This window comes from Solanum stenotomum, chromosome 3 (assembly GCF_019186545.1).
Source record: "Solanum stenotomum isolate F172 chromosome 3, ASM1918654v1, whole genome shotgun sequence".
NCBI classification, from domain to species: Eukaryota; Viridiplantae; Streptophyta; class Magnoliopsida; order Solanales; family Solanaceae; genus Solanum; species Solanum stenotomum.
The window spans coordinates 26,026,761-26,047,049 of NC_064284.1; the positions used below are offsets into that span (position 1 = coordinate 26,026,761).

The 20,289-nt window shown below is 35.1% G+C and overlaps 1 protein-coding gene across 2 annotated transcripts; it reads right to left on the reverse strand.

Annotated features, from left to right (window-relative positions):
- Positions 1 to 2,988: 2,988 nt before the first annotated feature.
- Positions 2,989 to 9,829, reverse strand: LOC125860657 (phosphoinositide phospholipase C 6-like). 2 transcript variants are annotated; one of them, XM_049540659.1, is made up of 12 exons: positions 9,418 to 9,829; positions 7,877 to 8,073; positions 7,251 to 7,386; positions 6,899 to 7,147; positions 6,503 to 6,817; positions 6,116 to 6,427; positions 5,798 to 5,983; positions 5,503 to 5,723; positions 5,283 to 5,400; positions 4,462 to 4,614; positions 4,291 to 4,377; positions 2,989 to 3,486 (listed from the first exon to the last, which is right to left on the reverse strand). In XM_049540659.1, exons 1-12 carry the CDS (start codon positions 9,745 to 9,747, stop codon positions 3,193 to 3,195), a joined length of 2,598 nt encoding a protein of 865 aa, XP_049396616.1. In that variant the 5' UTR covers positions 9,748 to 9,829; the 3' UTR covers positions 2,989 to 3,192. The 2 variants fall into 2 exon arrangements, with proteins under 2 accessions (XP_049396616.1, XP_049396615.1); XM_049540658.1 differs by having other exon boundaries at positions 5,798 to 6,040.
- Positions 9,830 to 20,289: the final 10,460 nt, after the last annotated feature.

Genomic DNA, 20,289 nt, shown 5'->3' on the forward strand with positions numbered 1-20,289 from the left:
TCTAACAACTCTCTTGAACTTTAAACAATTTATTTGTTTGGAACGATAAAAAAAGACTCAACAATTCATTTATTTTGAAATAGGGAGAATATTAAATTAGTATATTGTCCTATCTCTATTTGATTATAATATAAAATGGTAGAATTTGCTAATGTGCCTACCTAGAGACTTCTCTCATCATTTATTAATTATGTCCCACTTGAATGTCATGAGCATTTGCTCCACCATATTTTAGGATTAACATCGCATCATTCTTGTCGACATGATAAGCAAATACTTATATTAAATTATCAACCATGGAAGTCTCAGGAAGGGTGTCTATTATAAATCTTATTTAACAACCAGTTATAAGATATGTAAGAACTAAAAGGTATTCAATTACAAAATCGTGACATATTCCATGAATCTAAAATAATATAAGATATTCTGTTTCTACGAACTTCTAAAATATTTTTTAATTTGATGTCCTTTTCTTATCAAATAGTATGGGGTAAAATGGTAAATTTGCAATACCAATTAATATTTTTTAAAGGGTTAAAATTGTCCCATGAACTATGTGAAATAAATCAGTTACACCCTCTGTTACATTTTCGAATTAAAATTGCCCCCGTCGTTATCTCAAAAAATCACAAATACCCTCGAGAGTTAACATCAGCCACATGACAAGTTATGTGACACTAATTTCTCCACCTAAGCTTGTCAACTAGAATATCCACTCATTAATTCTAAACCAATCTTATTAAAATCCGACCCCCTAAAATTAAAATGCAAACATCTATCTTTTCACCTCAACTTTGTCATAGAGATTAGAGGCCCTCAAGCACAACTTTTCATGTGTTAAATCCTTCCAAGCAACCAGAATAGAGAAGCTAAACTCAAATACCATGCAACACAGTCGGTTACCACGGCTCCACAGGTCCTTTCACATAAATCAACAAATTGCTGTCAATTTGCATCTTGGTTTCCATTCTGAGCCAAGTACGCTATAGCTGCTGATGACCCTATTGCACCCATTGCCATTTGCCAATACAATAATCACCTTCAAAATTATCAAAAAAATCTATTCACAATAAAAACTAATTGAGGGCTTCGGCGACAAATCTGAGATAGGACGCCTCAAGCTCAACAAAGTTGGGGTGAAAAGACAATATTTGCCTCTTAATTTTAGTGAATCGGGTTTAGCAAGAACGAAGTTAGGATTCACGTTATAAATTGGGTCAAAATTAATGAGTAGATATCCTAGTTGCCAAGCTTAGATAGAGAAATTAGTGTCATGTGGCTTGTGTTTAACTGGTTTTAACTGTTAAGGGTATTTATAGTCTTTGAGTGTTGGGATAAAGATGAGGGCATTTTTATTCAAAAATATAACTGAGGGAATAAATAATCTATTTCGCATAGTTCAGGGGAAATTTTAATTCATTTTTGTTTTTTAATAAGTGTGTTAAGTCAAAATTGACAGGTAAAAAAGGATAGAGGAAATATATTTTCAAGTGCAGTAAGATATGTAGAATTTAATACAAGAAATAAAACACCGCGTTAATTACGAAGTGACACATTATATAATAAGGAAAAATTACGCGGTTAAACAAACTTATACTACTTAATTACTTATTATAGCTATAGTTTGCTATAATTACCATTTGCAACTAACATTATACATTAATTACGTGGGCTGACTTCGAGTTGTATAATTAGCCATGTTTGTATAATTCGCCACATTTGTATAATTCGCAACTAACAATTCTTCGTTTGATTTGTATTTGTATACGATGGTTTGTATTTGTATATGTCGATGATTTCCTTTAGTTTTTCAGTTTTGTCACCATATACATTCAATCTTTTTGTGTATAACTTTTTAAAGTTTGTATAAATGTGTAGTTTTCAGATTTTGTATAATATAATTTATATAATGTAATTTGTATAATATATTTTGTATAATTGTTTAAAGTTCATATGTTTATGTTTGTATCAATTCGTTATTTCGAGTTTTATCATATTTGAATAATTCCAGACTTTATATTACTCAATTATACAAAAACACGTGAATTATACAAACGTACCTGTGAATTATACAAATTATTGCCCTCTCGCTCACCTCGCTCCTCCCTCTCTCAATCTCACTCGCCTCTCTCCTCCCTCTCCCAATCTCGCTCGCCTCTCTCCTCCCTCTCCCAATCTCGCTCGCCTCTCTCCTCCCTCTCCCAATCTCGCTCGCCTCTCTCCTCCCTCTCCCAATCTCGCTCACCATATATACAAATACATATGTATAATATACAATTATCTAACCGATATACATATACAATTCACCTCTCTCCCACTCTTTGCCAACTCTCGCCTCTCTCTCCCAATCTCGCTTGCCACTCTCCTCCCTATAACATGTGGCTACGAATCGTAATTAGCAAACTAAAGCTATAAAGAGTAATTAGGCTATTTTTGAGTGGCTATATGCGAAAGTTCCTATTATAATAATACGGAACATAGTTTTATTGCTGAAAATCAAATATTAAATAAGAAATGCAGAGTTGTATAGCAAAATTTATTTCTTTATCCCTCAAACCAACTGTCCTGGATGATTGATTTTATTTTAATATATTTATATTGTCTAACAAATCATTTGATATTTTGATTAATCTTAGTTGTGCGAGATTATAATATTGTGATTGCTATGTGATGAATAATAGCATATGACTATTTAATAGTAATGAATAATATTACAGGAATTGTCATGCAGTACGTTGCTTAAAGAACTCTATGCTGCAAATTGAACTTAGTATCTTAGGAGGAACAAGTTCTAAATAAATAATGAGAAATGTCTTGAAAATTGAAATAATTAACCTGAATCTCTCTCTAGCAAAACTACATTTCTAAGTTTTCACCTTGTTGGTTAGCTCATTCTACTTTAGTGCTAAATCCTTGGTGAAATGCTGTCAATTGAACATAATCCATACAATTTTTTCTGACTGACTGGGAAATAGTTGATGTCAAAAGAGTTGAAAAACAATGTCACAGACTCAATCAACAACTTCATCCTTGAAGTTTTTCTTTCCCTTTCTAACACAGTAACTTCACATCCATTGTACAAAAAGAACTGGATGTGCGAGAATCCCGCCAAGGATATACAAGAACAAAATAGAATTGAGCTTTTGTCATTTTGGACAAAAATCCTACCAAGAAAAAGAACGAAATTGCACCTCAGATGAATCGAAATTGCATAAGCAGCCTAACAGATTTAAGTTTTTCACCCTTCTTGTCATAGAGAGGGACTGCTCGGATTCCAGGTCTCAACTCGGAAACAGGCAAACATGTCTGGCCTCCAAAATCATCCTTATCTGACATATCATATTCTCGTACTTCAATCCGAAGCAAAGCCAGCTCTGGCACTGTCAAGGGGAATTTAAACTCTTCTCCCCATATAGGACCCCAATCATCCTCTATTATCCTGGTCTTACTCTTTGCAGCATCTGCTGGAACTCCAATTATATATAGCTGCCATTCATATTCATTGAAGGTCAATACAGCATTCAAAAATTTCCTGAAACTTCATTGAATATAAAGCAGAAAGGCGTAACATTATTCTGTATAGTGCAAAGGCGACCAGAGAAAGAATACAAGCAGGCTATAAATTATTATATATATTTTTTATTATACATAAAGAGAAAAAGGATGACATGCCATGTCATGAGATCTGGCTGATCAACGAATTTCTCTTCAGGTCATCTTTTGAGTATGAATGCGTAGAGTACGTTTTGTTAACTACAGCAATTATTCCTAGCTCACTTGTGTCATGACAATTATGTTGGCTTCAAGCCAACAACTAATCCAATGGCCTGCCACTTGTTTAAGTTCCATTAAATCATGCTTTGGCTTCCAAACTTTAAGTTGATAGTTGATTTTGCTACTCGAATGATATGCACACTTGTTTTTTCCTTTTAAAGTATAACGTAGTAATATGTCATTTAAAAATCAGGTGTTAGATATTGATAAGTTGGTAGTAAGTAATGTAGAAACCATCAAATTCAATGAACTATTGATTAAGGCCACAACTTCCACATTGCACGAGCTACTTGATTTTTACCAATATATCACTTTGAGACACTCAAGGGAAGAAAAACTGGTTTGAATGTATCACTCTAGACACTCAAGGAAAAATCTGGTTTCAATAAACAAGGAAAAATCTGATAAGATCTAATCAACACCTGGCCATCCAAAACATTGTTAGCCATGATGTGTACTTAATTATGCAATAAAATGAGTCGCACCAAATGGCGCCATCAACATAGCCCAACTAACCTTTGTGTAGAAGTCTGGGGGAGAAAAGGCATCAAAGTGCGTGTGGCTGAAATCCATGCGCCATCCATCTCCCAAGTATACTCTGACCTGCAAAAGAAGATCATACTTCTTGGAATTATCATCACATAAGCTTGAAGTTTGTTATGTTTCCACATCACACATTTCATTTACCCTTAAAGTTTTCTTCACCGGCAATGTCACTTTGGGATCAAATAATTCATTATATGGTCCTCTTTCCATGAGAAAACTAGGCTTTCGTACATAGCCACAGCCCCCGTTAGACCTAAACATCCCATGCATAATCCAGAGTGATTTCCCATATCCCTATCATATGCAATTAAAATAGCAATTAGACAGAATACAGGGAATCAAATTGATAAAAAAAAGTTGCTAACAGCAATCAAAACAGGCAGAATTATCTGTTACATCATATTCAGATTCATTTGTTTTCTATTTTTTCAAAAAAGTTTGATCAATGGTCTGCAGAGAAATGAAGAATACTCAGAAAGGTAAATAGTATCCATTGGTCAGCTCAAAATGTATTTGCTCAATTTGATGTCAATTTTGTGATGATACATGATAGACCAGCCTGCCCAAGAACTGCCAACAGAGCACATACTGATACCTGATATTAGTGCATATGAAAATGTATCCATATAAACCTTGTCTGTATTAAGAGATCCTAATTTAATCCTATGTATTCTATTCATCACCTTATAATTTTTTAATAAAATTTTTCATAAATTAATCAGAAACAATCCTCCAAGGGAGAGATTAAAGAAAGAAAAGTTACAAAATCCAAAAAGTTGCAGAACAGAAGGAAATGATAACGGGGAAATTTAAACATTGTGGTACAGGGTAGATTGAAATGATATAACAGGTATTTCTAAGTATTGTCGCACAAGGAGCAAGAGAGATTGTGAAATTAAAAAATAATACCACACACAAGGCAGAAATAAACTTGGGGAGAAGAACATGGATGCACCAGTTACCTGCATGTTAAATGCAACCATCTGAGCTCCATGCATCCAGCCAATCATAGGTTTAAAATTTGAGGAGGTAACTCGTGTTCCCTTGGGAAACACCCTCAGAATATTCCTTTGAGTGAACCTAGCAAATAGAAGAAGCAGAGGAAAACTCAAATGGTGAATAGGGTAGACGATAGAGTAGTCTTGTCAATGGTTGCATATTATTTGGTTAAGAACTAAATACCTGACTAAATCCTTTCCATGATTTGTTGCAGCTTTTTCAAGTGCATGTTCATCCAAACTTAGACGATTGAATTTAATAACCTCATCTGTTAGTGCACGCTTCACCCCATGTTTTGCCTTCCCAGCACGAATTGCTATCAAACGCTTGTACTGGGGTGCTCCTTTCTGGGATGATTGGTTGTTGGAGGTATCATTATCTTCATCGTCTTGATCAGTATCACTCTGAGAAATTCCAGAAAAAAGGATTAGCATGCCAAAAGAAAGATATTGAAGAGACTGTTCCAATGCTCCTTTACCCTCTCATCAGTTTCATGTCCTTCGTCTAAGATTTTTGAAGTATCCTTGACCAGTAAGTCTTGAAGTGAATTCCTTTCTCTACTTCTGTGATGCTTAAGCTCTTGAGGTGTTGATGAATTCCTCGTGCCACATTCTGCCTTCCCAGCATTAATTGCTACCAGGCGCTTGTACTGAGGTGCTCCTTGCTGCGATGACCAACAGTCAAAGTGATCACTTCCTAGGTCATCTTGATCTATATCACTCTGAAAGTACCAGAGATAAGAAGATCAGATTGCCAAAAAAAGATATCAGAGAGAGTTTCAAGTTGTTTAATTTACCCCCTCATGAACTTCATGTTTTGCTTTAATTTCTGAAGTCTCCTTGACCAATAGGTCATTTCCAACAGAATCTTTTCTGACTGGAGATGCACTTTCTCTGACTTTCTGATGCTTTGACTCAACATATTCTTTGGGCGGCTTGGGAGACAGAGGAGTTCCATTCTTAAGCTCTTCAGGTATTTGTGCATTATTCAAGTCATAATTTGCCTTTCCAGCATGCATTGCTACCATGCGCTTGTACTGAGGTCCTCCTAGCTGGGATGATCGATGGTTTGAGGGATCACTATCTTTGTCATCTTGATCCATAACTTTCTGGAAATGCAAGGAAAAAGTAGATTAGCATTCAAAAAGAAACATATAGTTTTAACATTGTTTTATGACTTTTACCCTCTCATCAGCTTCACGTTCTTTGACTATAATTTCTGGCGTATCCTTGACCAAAACGTCCCTTTCAACTGAATCTTTCCTCGCCATAGTTGCATTTTCTTTGTCTCTGGCATGCTTCAGGTCAGGATCTTCTCTGGGTGATTTGGTAGCATGAACTGTTTGATGTTTAAACTCTTCTGGTATTAGTTCATGCTTCAATTCACTATTGGCCTTCCCAGCATTAATTGCTGTCAGACGTTTGTAATGAGGTGCTCCTTGCTCAGATGCTTGGTAGTTGGAGGTATCACCATCTTTATCATCTTGATCAGTATCGTTCTGAAAATATGCCAGTGAAGAATAAGAGATTATCTTGCTGAAAGAAAGAGAGAATGAAAGACTGTTTTAACATTGTTTTACCTTATAATTAGCTTCATGTCCTTCTGTTTTAACTTCTGAAGCCTCCTTGACCAAAATGTCCCCTTCAACTGAATCTTTCTTCACAGGAGATGCACTTTCTATGTCTCGGTGATGCTTCGACTCAAGATACTCTTTGGGTGGTTTGGTAGAAAGTATAATCCGATGCTTAAGCTCTTCAGGTGAAGGAAATTCCTCTAAGCATTCTGACCGAGGATAATACAGCATCTCCCCAAAGACTTGGATAACCGCCTAGAGGAAGAAAATGGGGTGCATGAGAGGAAAGGAGTTAATAGTAGAGTAAACATTATATATAATCTCAAAAATGTTGACAAAAAGGGCAACCAACTCTAACCTCTGCAACTTTTGCTTGAAGGTCTGGCGTCAAGTGGTCTTCTAACGTAATTATGACAGGATAAGGAGATTTAATAAATGCATGGTCTCTAATGGATCTTAAGCATGTAAGGAGTGGCACGGGCGTTGTCAGGGTCCTGGAAATGATCATAATTGGAATCCTCAGCACAAACTCATTAAGATCTCATAAAGTTTCAAGTGTTATTCAGATATTGTATCCTAGTTAAATACTTTAATAACAATAAGTGATAATGGATAAGTGACTCTTAAAATTAAGAGGTACTCCAAAGGATTTGATATTTAATAAATCCATATATATGCTTTTCATCTCTGGTAAGATGACTTTGAAGAGCTTAATAATCAATAGAAGGAATCTATTCTAACACAATTATCTAAAAAGATTAACTGTTCAATCCACATTCATTTGATTGATAATTAACTTCCTGTCATCTTCAATCTCTTTTTGGTTACAATTAAGTTGAGGCAAATGGATCACACTAATATCAACACTTAGAGGGTTGTTGGATGAGTTTGAAGATCTCCAGAGGTTTTACCGCACTTTTTGCTTCTATAAAGTCGAGATCTCTCCAGTAGTACTTTAAAAGTTACTGAAGGAGCATATCCTACCTTCCATGAAGAACATGCACATTATCTTTTGCTGAATTTGGCCATAAATCCAGCTCTATTCCCCGCACACCTCTTTCCAGAGCTCTAATGATTGGAATTTCACTACAATCGCTGCTCAGTTGATTTCCAGTAAGGTAGGAATTGTGACCTGTATAAATGAAATAATGTTGCAATGGAGCATTCATATCATGATGTACCTGGAATGACATAAGTTGTCAAAGTAAATCTACATGTCGCTACATGTAATTTCTAGTCATTCTGCATAAACAACAAATATACATGGCACAGGGAATTCAAAACTTGAAATCACTAACCCCAATGATTTAAAAGTTAAAAGGAAGGGTGTTAATAAAGTTCATGTGCAATACTGCAAAATTTGTACACCTTTATTGTCAACCTTTTCACATCTAAACCTATAAAAAAGGCACAAGCCTCAAGACAGACAAATTCCTCCCTGTCGAATTAAAAACATGATCCATGTAGAGAAAGAAACTTACACTAATAGATCTATGCAGGGTTGGGTTTCCAAAGAATCCTAACAAAAATTCAGTTTCTAAGGTGTTCTGGCATATTTCACCAAAAATACATAGAAATGCTCGTCCTTTCCCTTTTGCAATACCATCTATAAACTGTACCTCAATAACTTGTTTTTCTCAAGATATAGTTTCTATTGTTTCAATAGTCATACTCGCTCTTGTCCCCTTGAAAGAGGAAGTGTGCCCAAGATCAAAGTCCAATTCTCTTATTAGTCTTTTACTTTACTCTCTCATGCGGTTGACTCTCAAGCCACAAGAAGAAGTAAAAGAAGGAACGGCCAAGGAAGTCATTGAATGCACACATCCATCCCTTAGTGATCAAGTGGACAAACACAAAAGAAAGAAAAGTATTTCCATTAGTTTCTATTCAGACCATCATCCACACGTAACCTAGGACAACCATGTTGCTTGGGGCAAGTAGGGACAATAAGCACCATAGAGCAGAGAGGAGAGTGGCTAGGGTGGGATTTTAGAGAGCTATTTTGTAAAGCTTTTAAGTTACATTTTCTTATTCTATTTTTACTTGGGGATAATGCAGCGAGTATTTCTTAAGTATCGGACCACCCGTGCACAAATCTTCACCTTATAGCAACCCCTAGGATAGTTACTTCAACCACTTGATACAATCGAGCTAAGCAAACACCAGCATTTCTTCCATTAGGAAATCCATTTGTCAACTAATGGCATTGCACTTCAACTTTCATGGCATTACTTAGTGATGTCCATTGCCAAAGCCACAATTTTCACTTAGGGTTCAAAATATGAAGAAATAAACATACTAACAAGTCCAGGAGGGTTCACCATCTACTATATATACATAAAAAAAAAAAAAAAAAACCTCAATCATTACCCCTTATGAGGAGACTCTGCCCCTGGTGACAATCCCTAAGTGTCCCATTTTCTCGAAGAAAGGCACATTTTTCATTAAATTAACACACATCAGTCGAATTAATAGTACAACATAACCCAATCAAAGCATCTTTCAAAAATGGAGAGGGAAGAAACCTGAGATTTGATAGGGGCATTGAGATCATCCTGAAATAGATAATAGAAGAAATCTTCGAGTTCAAAAGAATGTGCATTTTTAGTGTACTTGGTGAGATGATGCCGCCGATTAACAACTTCCTGTATAATTTGTTCAGCATCATTAATGGTGCACTCTTTCTCACCTTGATACTCAACCATAAACCGTCCCAATTGATCCCCTGTCATATGGCTTCCTTTTTCGGTATACAACGAAAATGCATTGCTAACGTCCGGCGGTGGACCCGTCTCGCTGATCTTAAACTTGCGATTAAAACACCCCAACACTTTGTAATAATTGTAACTACCCATTTTAATGATTCAAATTCTTCCTTTTCAATCTAATTCGGTTCCTTCTGTTCTGGATCATGCTTGTGAGAACCTATTTTTTATTTTATTTTATTTTATACGAAAATGAAAAAAAGTAAACGTAGAAAATTGGTTGAGAGGAAGAAGACTTTGAAGGGGCGTTGGAGCAAAAATTGAGGAGCATAGGAAGGTGATGTGGTTGAAGGCGACGTTTATAATATATATACATACACTAAAATAAATTAATTTTGAAGAAAACACCACACCGGTTCTAACGCCTTCTCCATCCCGCCGTTTTTTTTTTTTTCATTTTTGGTTTCCTATGGTCTCCTCCACATTGTTATTTATGTTCAATTTTTTAAATAGAAACAGTTATGCAAGGCCAATTTGTGTGCTATTCGATATAATTAAGTTATTCCACATACAGATAACTTTATCTGCCAAAACTTAGGCAGCTAAAAATAAATCACATAGTGATTTTTTGGATTCATCTACTACTCCATTAAGCTACACTCTTGGTCTATTATGTAAATTTTATTATATAGCGAGAATTACCAATTTATATAAATGTGACGATCCAAAATTCAAGAGTTCTGGTGATATGTTTCAATTCCATCAATAGATAAGTCAATTCCTTACTAATTCAATATTTGACAAAAAACGAAAAGGAAAAAGTAATTTAAGATTCAAAATAAGTCTTAAACCCAACCTTCCTTATTTTTTTAAAATTGTGATTTGATTGTGTGAGGGTATCTCTCGAAAAGCAAGGGCACATAGATGGTTTGAACTTGGTAACCCATTCAACTTCTTTGCCTGACAATGTAATTGTAACTGCCCTATATATTATGTTCTTGAGTCAGTCTTAAGGCAAAGCATTGACCAAAATTAGCTATTTTAAAAACCAATTCACCAAACTAATACGTTTTTTAAATTGTTTTAGAAAAGTAGTATAAACGTACTTCATAGTAACGTTTTAGGTTATTTTTATTTTAAAAATTCAACGGACAAAAACTGACGGAGCTGATGACGTTAAATGAATAAACGTTACTCACAGTAACGTTTTAGGTGTAAAACGTTACTCACAATAACGTTTATTGAGAATCCAATCACGTCAACCCTGAATCAAATCTTGCAAATTTAAAACGTTACTCACAGTAACGTTTTAGGTGTAAAACGTTACTATTTTACTAAGAATCCAATCACGGGTCTTCGACTCTTGCAAATTTAGAATAAATCCTGCAAATTTAGCTATAAAATGTTACTCATATTATGTTAAGTTCTTACTATAACTTTAAAATTATTTTTCTAATTTATTAATATTATTTAAAAAAATCTCTTAATAATATGATAAACTTGACTTATTTAATTCATACCTGATGAAGTTTTGTGAATATTATTTTAACAATGGGCAACACAAGTAAAACTTTTGTTGAATATTGTTGGAATATGCAAAACATTCCTTACAACAACATTTATTTTATAATCACATGTGGTCAATTTAAAAAATGGAGGAATATGACTTTAACAGAGTGTTGTAATTGACAGTCACATTTTTGAGGTAAAACGTTACTATGAATAACGTTTTATAGCTAAATTTGCAGGATTTATTCTAAATTTACAGGAGTCGAAGACCCGTGATTGGATTCTTAGTAAAATAGTAACGTTTTACTCCTAAAACGTTACTCACAACGTTACTGTGAGTAACGTTTTAAATTTGCAGAATTTGATTCTGCATTTGCAGGGTTGACGTGATTGGATTCTCAATAAATGTTATCGTGAGTAACGTTTTACACCTAAAACGTTACTCACAGTAATGATTATTCATTTAACGTCGTCATCTCTGTCAGTTTTTGTCCGTTGAATTTTTAAAATAAAAATAACCTAAAACGTTACCATGAAGTACGTTTATACTACTTTTCTAAAAAAATTTAAAAAGCGTACTAGTTTGGTGAATTGGTTTTTAAAATAGCTTATTTTGGTCAAAACTTCGTCTTAAGGCCAAGTCATTTTTTGATTAAGCTATCTTGTTTTGAATTGACATACGCACTTTGTATTAGATCGAGTAGCCTTTATGCTTAAAATGCCTTATGCTATCCAAATAGGAGGAGTATACTTGTTTGAAGGGTGCATTGTATTTGGGTAAGGTGTGTGAGTGTCTTGTTAGTTGTTCTGGAACGAATGAAGATTCAAGTGTGGGGTGGTGATATTGGATGAATTTACACAATTTTTAGCTATATATGTTTCACCCACATTTGAGCATTGTTTGATATCTAGCTTGATACTCTTTATTTTAACTCGATTACATAATTTTAAGCTTATGAAAGGTGTTTTGTGCTATATATGTAGGTAAAAAGACCTTGACAATATTGACCAATTATGAAACAAAAAATGGATAAAACTCGTAAAATGAAGCTCAAAGAGAAGTCGAAAGCTCATCTGACAAATTAGTGGAAAGCCATGGAGGCTCGAATGTTTAGCCCCTACCAAAAGCAAGGGCAATGCAAGACAGAGAGTGTAACAAATCGAAATTTATAAGAGCACTGGAACACTATGAGAAATTAAGAGCTCACAATGTAGAAATTTCTTTTCCTTTATTTCTGAATGAATCCATCACTATACAAGGTCCTATATTTATACAAAATGAAAAACATCTATTTTGTAACTAACTATACGGCTGTCTATTTCTTATTGAATGAAGTGTAACTAATTGCAAAAATAAATAAAAGATAAGAGGAATATTAGACTTCCATATTATCTTCAACATTGGGCCTAATCCATTTGATATCAGCTCAAACCTGAGCTCAGGCCTAATGTGAGAATGAATATCTCAGGCCCAATGTGAGAATGAATGTTGACACCCTACCTCAAGTTGGAGGGCTATTAGAAACACCCAACTTGCCAAGAAGATTATGATGAACAGGTCCTGCAAGATATTTCGTAAAAATGTCGGCTAGTTGTGAAGTAGATCGAACATACGACAAGAAGATGAGTCCGGCTAGGTATTGTTGACGGACAAAGTGACAGTCAAGTTCGACGTGCTTCGTCCGTTCATGAAATATCGGATTCTTCGCGATGTGTATAGCTGCAAGACTATCCGAATAAAGAGGCACCGGAAGAGGCACAGGTACAGAGAGGTCTTCGAACAGACGAACTAACCAGGTGAGTTCAGCAACAACCCTTCTCATTGAGCGATATTCAGCTTCAGCAGAACTGAGGGAAATGGAAGATTGTTTCTTCAATTTCCAAGAAATAGAAGAAGTTCCAAGAGAAATATAGTAGCCACTGACTGATCTGCGTGAATCTGGACAGGTACCCCAATCGGAATCACAAAAAGCTGTCAGCTTGAAGGAGGAAGATGAGGAGAAAAATAGACCAAGACATGGATCTTTCAGCAAATAGCGTAGCACCCTCAAAGCAGCAGTTAGGTGTGGCTGACGAGGATCCTGCATGTATTGACTTAGGTGCTGCACAGTGAAAGAAAGATCAGGCCTCGTATTAGTCAGGTAGTTCAATTTACCCAATAAATGTCGATAGAAAGTTGGATCGGTGATAGGCTCTCCATGATTAGCCAATAACTTGATAGTTGGATCTAATGGACAAGAAACAGGACTTAGATGTAGAGAATCAAATTGTCGCAAAAGATCTAATGTGAACTTCCTTTGTGAAATAAGCAAACCTTGAGGTTCTCGAACAACCTCCATTCCAAGAAAAAAAATGTAAAGAACCAAGATCCTTAATCTTGAATTCTGTCTAAGAAACTCTTTAAACTGTGTAATTCTGCTTCATTATTTCCTGTCAAAAAGATATCATACACATAAACAACAACAATAGAAATAGAATTGTCTAATTTTTTAATGAACAATGAATAATCATTCAAAGAATGACGAAATCCTTTGAAATTAAGAGTAGTAGTCAACTTAGCATACCATTGTATGGATGCTTGTTTAAGTCCATAAATGGACTTCTTAAGTAGACAGACATGGTCAGAAGTAGGAGGTGAAACACCTGGAGGAAACTTCATACACACCTCTTCATTTAAATCACCATGTAAAAATGCATTGTTAACATCTAATTGGAAAATACCCCAACCATGCTTAACTGCTGTAGCTAAAAGACACCTGATAGTAGTCATCTTAACCACAGGTGAAAAAGTTTCATTATAATCCACCCCTTCCTTTTGAACATCTCATCTGATCACCAATCTAGCCTTTAGTCTTTCTATACTGCCATCAGCATGTTGTTTTACTTAAAAAAACCCATTTAGAAGGTAAAGCTCTTTTACCATTGGGTAAGACAACAATATCCTAAGTTTTGTTAAGCTCCAAAGCTGAAAGTTCATTGTCCATTGCTTTCTGCCAACGTGGATGATGTGCAGCCTGCATATAATTGATAGGTTCTTGTATACTAGAAATGGAATTGAGCATAATTTGATTGGTAGAAGACAAATCACTAAAAGATAAGTGCTCAGGAGTAACAAGACTCAAGAAACAACTAGAAGAGAGTATTGCAGACATATGATTCTAAATAAGCAGGCTTCTTATGGTTCCTAGTGGATTTTCTTAGAAAAGTCTCAACAATAGGTGAAGGAGTAGAAATAATAGAAGAATTATCAGATGAGAAATTCTAGGAATCAGAAATAGGAGGATCAGGAGACACATCCTTAGGAGGATCACAACTATGATCAGAAAGTATAGCATTATCAGTAAGATCTGAACAAGGATTAACAGGAGAATTTGGAGGAAAAGGAAAAGGAACAGACAAATTAGGTAAAGAAGTAGAAGGGAAATAACTGGTAGAAGACACATGTTTAGAAAAGGGAAAATACTCTTCATGAAAAACCACATCCCTTGAGACTGATATTTTCTTAGTTTGAAGATTCATGACCTTGTATCCCTTTTTCCCATAAGGATATCCTATAAAAACACAAGGACAAGCTTTTGGATCAAACTTACTTCTGTGAATAGGTAAAGTAGACACAAAACAAAGACATCCAAAGCATTTTAAGTGAGAGTAAATAGGTTTAGTTTTAAACAAGATTTCAAAAGGTGTTTTGAAATGTAAAACACTAGAGGGAAATCTGTTGATGAGATAAGTTGCTGTTAGTAAGCATTCACCCCAATAGCTAATAAGAAGATGAGGTTGATATAAAAGCGCTCTTGAGGTTTCCAACAAATGTTTGTGTTTTCTTTCTACAATCCCATTTTGTTGAGGAGTGTGGACACAAGTAATTTGATGGATAATTTCCTTGGAAATGAAAAATTCAGATTGTAATTTACCACTACCCAATTCAAAAGCATTATCAGTTCTAATTATTTTTATTTTTGAATTGACTTGCCTTTCCACCATATGAATGAAAGATTGAAGGATAGTAAAAGCATTAGACTTGGTGCTAAGAAAATATGTCCATGTTGCTCTACTAAAATCATCTACAATGGTAATGAAGTATCTAAAACCATTGTGAGTAGCAGTTTTATAAGGCCCCCAAGTGTCAATATGAATTAGCTCAAAAACAGAGGTAGTGGAAATATTGCTAGATGGAAAAGGTAACTTTGACTGTCTAGCCATAGGACAAATAATACAAGGAGAAGAAAATTTGGAACAAGATGTAGAAATAGGGAAAACTTTCTTCATATTACTCATTGGCATATGGCCTAATCTATAGTGCCACAACTTTTCTTTTACATTGGAATCAAAATAGCTGGAACTAGAAGGAAAGACATCTGCTAGAAAAGTAGAAAACGAGAAACTATTAAACTTGGAACTGGTAGGATTGTTTGTAGCAACAGCTGGATCACTGGTCTTGAGAATATATAAACCTTATTTTTCCTTACCAGCACCTGAGGGCTCTTCACTGAAGGGCCCTGCAAAATCAAACAAGAATTAGGGGTAAAAAGAATGGATTTCTGTAGTTGTCTGCACAACTTGTGAATGGATATAAGATTAAACTTAAAACAGGGAATATATAGCACATTTTCTAAAATAAGATCAGAAAAGAGTTGGACAGAACCTGTACGAGTTACACTGACTTTACGAGAATTAGGAAGAGTGACAATTATAGGTTCAGTAAGAGGATTAAGGTTAGAGAAGAAACTTCTATGAGAAGTAATATGCTCAGAAGCTCCACTATCTAGTATCCAAGAACATTTATCAATTTTAAGTAGACAAGCATGAGATTTAAGAGACTTAGTTATACCAGAGGATATCATATTTGCAGATGATTCAACTTGTTCTTTTTTATTCATCTTTTGCAGCAGTCCTGGTAGTTGACTAACATTTTCTGGTGATAGACTGTTCAAAGTTGCATGATCAAAATTTCCTTGTTGTGATGCTTCCCCTGTGCTAAAAACATTTCCAGCAACAGGTCCCTTTTGGTACCTCTTAGGTTTAGTAAACTTAAAATCATCAGGGAACCCATGGATCTTGTAGCATTGGTCAATAGTATGTCCTGTTTTCTTACAGTAATTACACACCAATGATGATTTCTTGGCATAATTTCCTTGATTAGACTTATACTCATTGTTCCTCCTTTCCCTTGCATTACCTATTAGAAATGATGCTGAATCTCCTGGATAAGCAGGAGCAGCATGGATTTCTCTCTGTTTTTCATCCTGAATTACAAGAGAGTAAGCTTGACCAATAGTGGGTAAAGGTGCAGATAACAAGATATTACTTCTAACACATAAGAAAGTATCATTCAAACCCATTAAAAACTGGAGTAGCCTTTCATCTTGATGAGCCTTAAATCCCTTTTCCTTTTGTTGGGATATACTATTAACCATGTAATTGTGTTATAGTATTTTTTTTTAATCCCTTGTAAAGATTTTTTATGTTATTTATTTAATATAATAAATTTTTGTTTAAATAGATCATTATGTATATATGTGTGTCCATTGCTTATATAGTAGACAATTTTGTGTATGGAATATTTTAACTCATACACGGAAGATTGAAATTGTTGGTGCATATAAGTTATAAATTTATGTTCACGATCAAAGATGAAGTAGGACGAACATCTTGATGATCGTAGCACAAGATTAAATATAATTTGATCTTAATTATGAGAATGGTTAAATTCAACTTCTTGTGCTAGTACATTTTGTATGTATTGAACGGACCAATTAGAGACATTTGTTTATGTTCTGAATATTTATAAATAAATTCTCTAGTCCACTACATGTACTTATACTCTCAATCTTGATATAATTATTATGATCTATGTAATTTATTTTATTGTTTTAATCTATTAAAAGGTGAGACTTTTTGATGAGTCAATAAATTCCTAATAGATTAGATAATGACAAATTACATTAGTGAAATAATAATTAGTTGATAGAACCGTGTCTTGGACCCGAGTTGAAGACACCCCTTTATGGTTACTTATAAGTTTTCACGTGAAAACCCTGCAGGTGGATTTTAGATNGAGAGCAATAATCACAGCCCTTCTCCAACCATCATAGCTTCTATCGTCAAAAATAGTAGATACAAGGTTCATGCCTGGAATATCTGAAGGGTGGATATAGAAAGCATGTGAAGCATCTACTGTATTGTTTACAACAACTACTTCAAAATTTTCAGTAGTTTGAGAAAGAGGTATCTGAACATCAGTCATTATTCAGAAAATGAAAGAAAGAAGAAAAAGGAAGAGTGAATACTATGGAGAAGAAGAAAAGATCAAATCTGCTCTGATACCATGAGAAAATTAAGAACTCACAATGTATAAATTTCCTTTCTGTTATTTCTGAATGAATCCATCACTGTACAAGGTCCTATATTTATACAAAATGAAAATCATCTATTCTGTAACTAACTATACGGCTGTCCATTTCTTATTGAATGAAGTGTAACTAATTGCAAAAATAAATAAAAGATAAGAGGAATATTAGACTTCCATATTATCTTCAACATTGGGCCTAATCCATTTGATGTCAGCTCAAACCTGAGCTCAGGCCCAATGTGAGAATAAATATCTCAGGACCAATGTGAGAATGAATGTTGACATATTATTACAACTTTAAGATTCTAATTGCAATAATCAAACTATCGAATTACAATGAAAATATTGAAATAACAAGTAACTAAGGATAGAGATAAGAATGGAGATGAGAAACTTAGACTCTAGAATTAGGGATGAGAAACAGAGAACTGCCTTTGCATATAATTCATGTGATGCCCTCTCATAGTGATGCCATGTTCTATTTAACAGTACCCTCAATGTGGATCCTAAATTATCCTATGTGAAGGCCTGGCCTTGTTGCTTATATTGGACCTACTTGTCCCAATACCTATCTGTGTGATATACTTGTTAGTATCGTTATTGGGCTGGGGTTGATTCATAACAATACTCCCGCCCTCAATAAGAACCTTGTCCTCAAGGTTCAAGTCAAGAATTCTTGCCAACAACATCATTGGTAATCTAGGTGTAGTTATATTGACTTCAACATAGATGAAGTGCATTTGATGACAAACACCAACAAGTCCCTTGTGAGCAAAATCAAGAGCTTCATACCAAGCTTTGTTTAGTGTGGCAGCATAGTTCACTTCACATTGGACATGGTTGTGATAAGAAAAAACTGTAGTTTCTCTAAATATCCCATAGGCCACAATATCCTTGGAACGGAAATCATAATAAAAGGTTGCAATGATACCATCACTGACATGATTAAGTTCTCCAATAGCCTCATAACTTGCATAATACTCACTCACAATCCAACTTAACATAGGGAGAACACAAGATAGAGGCAAACTAAGGTGTAGTCCATCTCCAACATTGTGGCAGACCTTCGCCAAAATTATAAGCATAGTTAAAGCAACATACTTCCCATCTTGTAGCCCAGAATTTCTTATCCATGTCATATTGCTATGCCTAGGCATTTGCAAATTATCCTTAAGCATTTGCCCAGAAAACCATTTCTCTAAATGGACAATTCTAGTTGATCTTCCCACGAAGTAAACCAATGAGCAAAAAGAAATATAGTGATGAAACTCCCAGTTATCCAATGGAGAAATCAATGCCCCAATACTGTCCACCTCAACAAAATCAAAATCATGTAATACCGCATCATCACCATTAATTACAACAGAAATAAACCCAAGATGTCTTCCATAAACAAACTATGGATAAGTCTATGTAAACAAATCTTGAAGGACTAGTTACGGACATACACAGATATCACTAACTGCTCAAGACTATTTCTTCCCGATATTATCATAGGGCCAATAATGTCAATTTGGAGCACATAAAAACGAGCATCAAAGTTCTGAAGCCCTATAGTAGAACTAAGAAGTGCAAGAAGATTCTTTTGAACAAGCACCATGTAGCAGACCTCAATTTTGTAGTCAAGATTAATGTTGACATCATGCCGCCAAACTGATGTTCGCTCGAAGTTGGCCACCAAAACGCCAAGGTTTACAACATAATATGTATCGATGATTAGTTTATATGTAATTGATGGACAGGGGATTGCAATGTAGTTATAGATAACACATGACCCATTAGACAAGTAGCAATGCACACACCATGGTTGTTCGGGATCCCACACTCTACTCATTGAGTGTGAATCTGCATTTAAGAAAAGTTTGCCAGTACAGCCCAACAATAATACTTCATTTTTGTTGTCTGTAAAATCTGTTAGAGCCATGAACTCAAAACATATTCCAGGATCCCATACACAAAGATCCATTGCAATCATAGGATTGGTTACAATAAAGAGATTAGCAGCAGGAACCAATAGAAATTGACTCAAAATATGTTGACCATTGAACCCCAGGTAGATTTTCTATTTTCAATGTAAGGAAGTATTTTAACAGAATGCATTGAAATTATCAAGCTATTGAGAAATGGATCTTCATTACCCACAGGTTCTATGAAAAAGTCAGCAAGATACTAGTCCTCGAAGCTCTCCAAATCAGTTTTCCATATAGGAGAGCCACTAGCAAAAGAGTTAACATTTACATACCTCGTTGACACATCACATTCGAGATGTTCATTCGACCTAACAATTTCTGGAGCCTCAAAAGTAATTAGGAGTGAAACTTGAGATGCAATTGACCTTATCTCCCCGAATCTAATGTTGTGCGAACTTTCATCGAGCACCTGGATGGTTACTTCAGGTTGTAAATTGGCATTTCGGCAGATGCTTGTGTCGGACACCGCTGTAACTACAAATGCAGAGTGCTCTTCATCATGGACACCAGCATTAGGATCATGTAAGTTGGGGTTCATTGTTGTATAAGACATTTCAACGAACATTGTATCCTTGGTCACAATAGAAGGTTTTTGTACCAAAGCAGTTGTTGATTTAGATCTCCCGTTTTGAGGAGTTATTATGTCATCAACAGTCCTAATACCAGAAATACCTCGATTAGTGAATTCGCAGGGATCTGCAGCGTGATACTGCTCAGGCAATTTATCAAACATATGGTCTTTTTTCAAGGTTTGAGTTTCATAGGCAGATTTAAATGCAAATGACGTCTGAAAATTGCTTGGAACAGTTGTCTGCACCACNTCGGACACCGCAATAACTACAAATGCAGAGTGCTCTTCAT

Bases quoted from the DNA above. Each gene is read 5' to 3' on its own strand.
- LOC125860657 (XM_049540658.1), bottom strand. From the start codon at position 9,747: ATGGGTAGTTACAATTATTACAAAGTGTTGGGGTGTTTTAATCGCAAG. The intron at 5,724-5,797 runs GTAAAGGAGCAT...GGAATTTCTCAG, and splicing joins GACATGAAACTGATGAGAGG to AGTGATACTGATCAAGACGA. The intron at 4,615-5,282 runs GTAACTGGTGCA...TGCATATGATAG, and splicing joins TGGTTGCATTTAACATGCAG to GGATATGGGAAATCACTCTG.